Source organism: Plectropomus leopardus, unplaced genomic scaffold, assembly GCF_008729295.1.
Source record: "Plectropomus leopardus isolate mb unplaced genomic scaffold, YSFRI_Pleo_2.0 unplaced_scaffold28927, whole genome shotgun sequence".
Classification (NCBI taxonomy): domain Eukaryota; kingdom Metazoa; phylum Chordata; class Actinopteri; order Perciformes; family Serranidae; genus Plectropomus; species Plectropomus leopardus.
This window is the reverse complement of record NW_024631520.1, coordinates 1-3,696: the sequence shown is the minus strand read 5'-3', so window position 1 is coordinate 3,696 and position 3,696 is coordinate 1. Positions and strand designations below refer to the sequence as shown.

General features: G+C 39.1%; 1 protein-coding gene across 1 annotated transcript; it reads right to left on the bottom strand.

Moving 5' to 3' along the window:
• Window positions 1-41: 41 nt before the first annotated feature.
• LOC121938233 (SET domain-containing protein 4-like) lies at window positions 42-2,782 on the bottom strand (the record flags this gene model as incomplete). The annotated part of the gene is made up of 6 exons (XM_042481505.1): window positions 2,561-2,782; window positions 2,370-2,465; window positions 2,198-2,235; window positions 1,493-1,581; window positions 422-658; window positions 42-101 (listed from the first exon to the last, which is right to left on the bottom strand). Coding segments are annotated over exons 1-6 (596 nt in total), but the record flags the coding sequence as incomplete, so codon positions are not given.
• Between the last annotated feature and the right edge of the window lie 914 nt (window positions 2,783-3,696).

Here is a 3,696-nt window from a genome sequence, read left to right as displayed (position 1 = left end):
TGTGTGTGTGTGTGTGTGTGTGTGTGTTAACATGATCACACCTCAGTGCTTCATATGTCAACACCTCCTCCACGGGCTGATTCAGGATTGGCTGCAGGGATCTGGATCAAGAACAGATCACTTACATTTTAGGATGATTAAAACATTGTTAATTATATGTGTCTTTTGAAGTATTTCACTTGTTGGGATGTATATTTAAAGCCTCAGGTTTATACTTGCATATCAAAATAAAAATAAATAATGCAACATAACATGGACAACTATCATCAAAATGCAGAGAGTCAGAACCCCACAAAATCTACAAATCTACAAGAAATGTTATGTAATGTGCAAGTAAACTCTGCCGTACAAGTTGTAATCTGTTCACATCTCTCCACGTAACCTGAATAACCGGCTCCAGGCTGCTGTTTGCAGCACTAACCTGAAAAAGTCTCGATTAACAGAGTGCAATTCTCGCACCACCTCCCTCTGCTCTGAAGCCTGTCTCCGCACACTGCCGGGCAGAGCGGCCATGACCTCATCGCTAAAATATGCGGGGCAGGTGTAAGAGGTGGGCAGCACGTCAATGTACGGGAACCAATCAGAGGCCTCGCCTCGGTGCCGTTCACACACGAGGAAGACACACAGCGCCAGCAGGGGAGAGAGGCGGGGCTTCCAGCTGGGGAGACAAAAATAATAACAGTTTGGGTCAATAAAGTGATGCAGGAATGAGTCCTAAAAAAAAAAATCAAATGTGAGTTAAAATTGTTGCATTTTGCTTCCCTCGTCTTAATGTTAATGGGTTCATTGGTTGGAAGCCCGAAATAAGGTCTTAAGAGACTTTCACTTTTTGCTGACCAACATAAAATGTCACTAAATATCCCACTCCTAAGTTTTGAAGCTTCTATGTGTCTCTAGAAAGGTGATGGCTTAAAAGTGGCTAAAGGAGACTACAGAACGTCATCACAACGAACAAAGCTGCAATAATCCTCCCAACTTAATACTGCTGCTACCAGGTTAAGTCTGCTGTCAATAATTAACATGTACAGCAACCCCGTGTTTTCATTAAGATTTATGCTGCATATTTCATATTACGTTGTTTTTGTTGAGTTACGTCTGTATGTGTGAACTCCTCACATTTCCGTAGCATTTTGTAAAATGTATTTTCCATCTGTCCTGTTTGATAATTGAAAAAACAATAAACAGACGTTAAAAAAAAGAGAAATCCCACGGGCTTTTTGTCGTGGGAACCAATCAGACACTAACTTCTCTTGGCATCTTTATGCACATTTGCAGTGTTATTTATTCACATGTTCTTTACGCTTTTACTTACCGTGTTTTACCTGACTGTTTTGTTAAAATGCAATTCAGTACGAAACAAACTGCACCCTGATAACACACTGCAGCTTTAAAGAAGTGGCTCTGACCACTGCTTTATCCGGCCATATTCTGATATTTTGAATTGTTTCACTTGTATATGAATGTGTGTGTGTGTGTTTGTGCGTGTGTCTACCTCTTGATATACTGTCCCATGTGGCTGTCCAGAACAGTTGCGGTTGTGAGGAGACAGGACTCTGGTAGAGAAATGAGCAGCTGGCCAGGCTGACACACGAACAGAGACAGATAACGAGAAAACTGCAACTCTCAAAAATTATGAGCAAAAAAAACTTTGATAAAAAAGAATAATTGAAATAAAAGCAGCTAAGTTATAACACGATCGCCTGACCCAATGTGATTTTTAATCACCTTCTTTAAACTTTATATTGTATTGGGTTGTATATAAAGTTTGGGAAGTTGTTTATATAAAAAGGGAATGTACCAACATGTGATATTTAAATTTAAGTGGCTTTTATATTTCTTTTATTGAGATTATTGTTTGGGTTTTGTATATGCCTTGTTATTTTTCTTTTGTTTTTGTTCAATGCACAAAATAAAGATTATTTCAAAATTCATTCAAAAGTATGTTCTGTTTTATGTACATTATTTTGCCTCAATGGAGATCTAGTTATCATTGAGATAGTTATAAATACATGTAAGTGCACACCACAGGAAAGGTGCATCATGGAGTTTGTTAACAGAGAAAAATATTAAATAGCTCTAGAAAAGTGAGTGTTTTCTATGACAGACATTGAAGTAAATAGAAACTGTAGATGCAAGTTATTATTATTGTGTTGTAGTTTATCCAGTCAGATGCACTGATTCGTGTTGGCAGACTTACTTTGATGGTCTTGAGAGCTTGCAGTCCTCTACCGGTGTCTGCATGAGAAACAACAAACACAAACACACACGTTAAAGTCTGCACTTCAATGAAGTTATCACACACAGTGCAGTGAGAGCTTTATCTAATCGTCTCTACTAAAGTAGAATAAAGTAGGACATCAGAGAGGTACCAGGAAAGAGGGCTGGCTGCAGCAGCGTTGAGGTGAATCCCCGTTGGTGAAGAAACTTCATCAGTCTCACATACTGCAGCTGGTGACACAGAGAAACTGCAGAGAGACACAAACTGGTGATGAGAGAGTTCAGGAGAGAGATCTGTCTGTGCTAAGGCACCATTAAAAAAAGGAAAAGCTGCAGATTATACTCGACTGGACGGCGCTGTCTTGTTTCTGCCTCCTCCTCCTCGCAGTTCGTCCAGCCTGGTGACTGCGACGCCTCATGATCCCACCTGGACCAAACACACACAATCACACAAAAAAGACGCTCAGAGTCATGGAAAACCAACCTCACAGCATTACCAAACTCTCTGCAGCATTTGGGGACTTTTTGTGGCTGTGGAGTGAAAATGAACATCCTCACTATCACAGATGCAAACTCCTCACAAGATTAACAAGTCTGTCTTAAACATGTCAAACTATTAATGTGGTATTTAATAAAACTGTGTATATTCGTGTAATAATCAAACTCTGCCTATTTGTGTGTACTTATCATCAAAGTTAAACTACAGCTACATACATTACAAACATATACAGAGAGCGATAAACATGAAATACTTAGATATTATTGTCATCTGTTTTCTCGATGCTGCACCGCGGATCCATCGTGGGTTCCTCCTTAACCCACGTGGTTTACTTGTTTTTCCGGGTATGCGCACAGACACTGCGCAGCAAACCTCGAGCTTTCCTCCCTTTTTTTGTCCATTTTTCCTGCACGGACCTTCACTCCTCTCCTCACTGCACCACCGAGAGACCTGCACGAAGTAAGGAGCCCGCATTTCTCCTCATATAGATAGATAACAACTTGAAAACATAAAAAACAATACTTATTATCGGCATTTGATTGCATTTTCTTCTAACTGGCATTTGCTCACGTTAGCCAGTTATCGTTATGTAACTCAAACGTATTCAGGTGAAAGGTCCTCTGTTAAAGCTGAAATGTATAACAAACTCGTAACTAATATCTTGAATTGCGACTTCTAACGTTACAGTTTTATTTGCAACATAGTTGCATTTGGTTGCAATGTATACATACATCGTATTTTTTAAAGACCAGTTTGCATGTAAAGATAGAAGTTTGTATTTGTGCGGGTGGCATGACTGTGCGTTTTTTTAACAACTATGTGGCCATTGTTAAAGCTAATGTAGAGATTTTAAGATGAAAATGTTGTTTTTATATAGTAACTTCCCGCAATAAGCGTCTTATATCTGATTAAAAAGTGTTTTAGGATCAATAATACTGTCAATACAGTGTTTGGTTTCTTAATTCCAGTTATAATGGGTT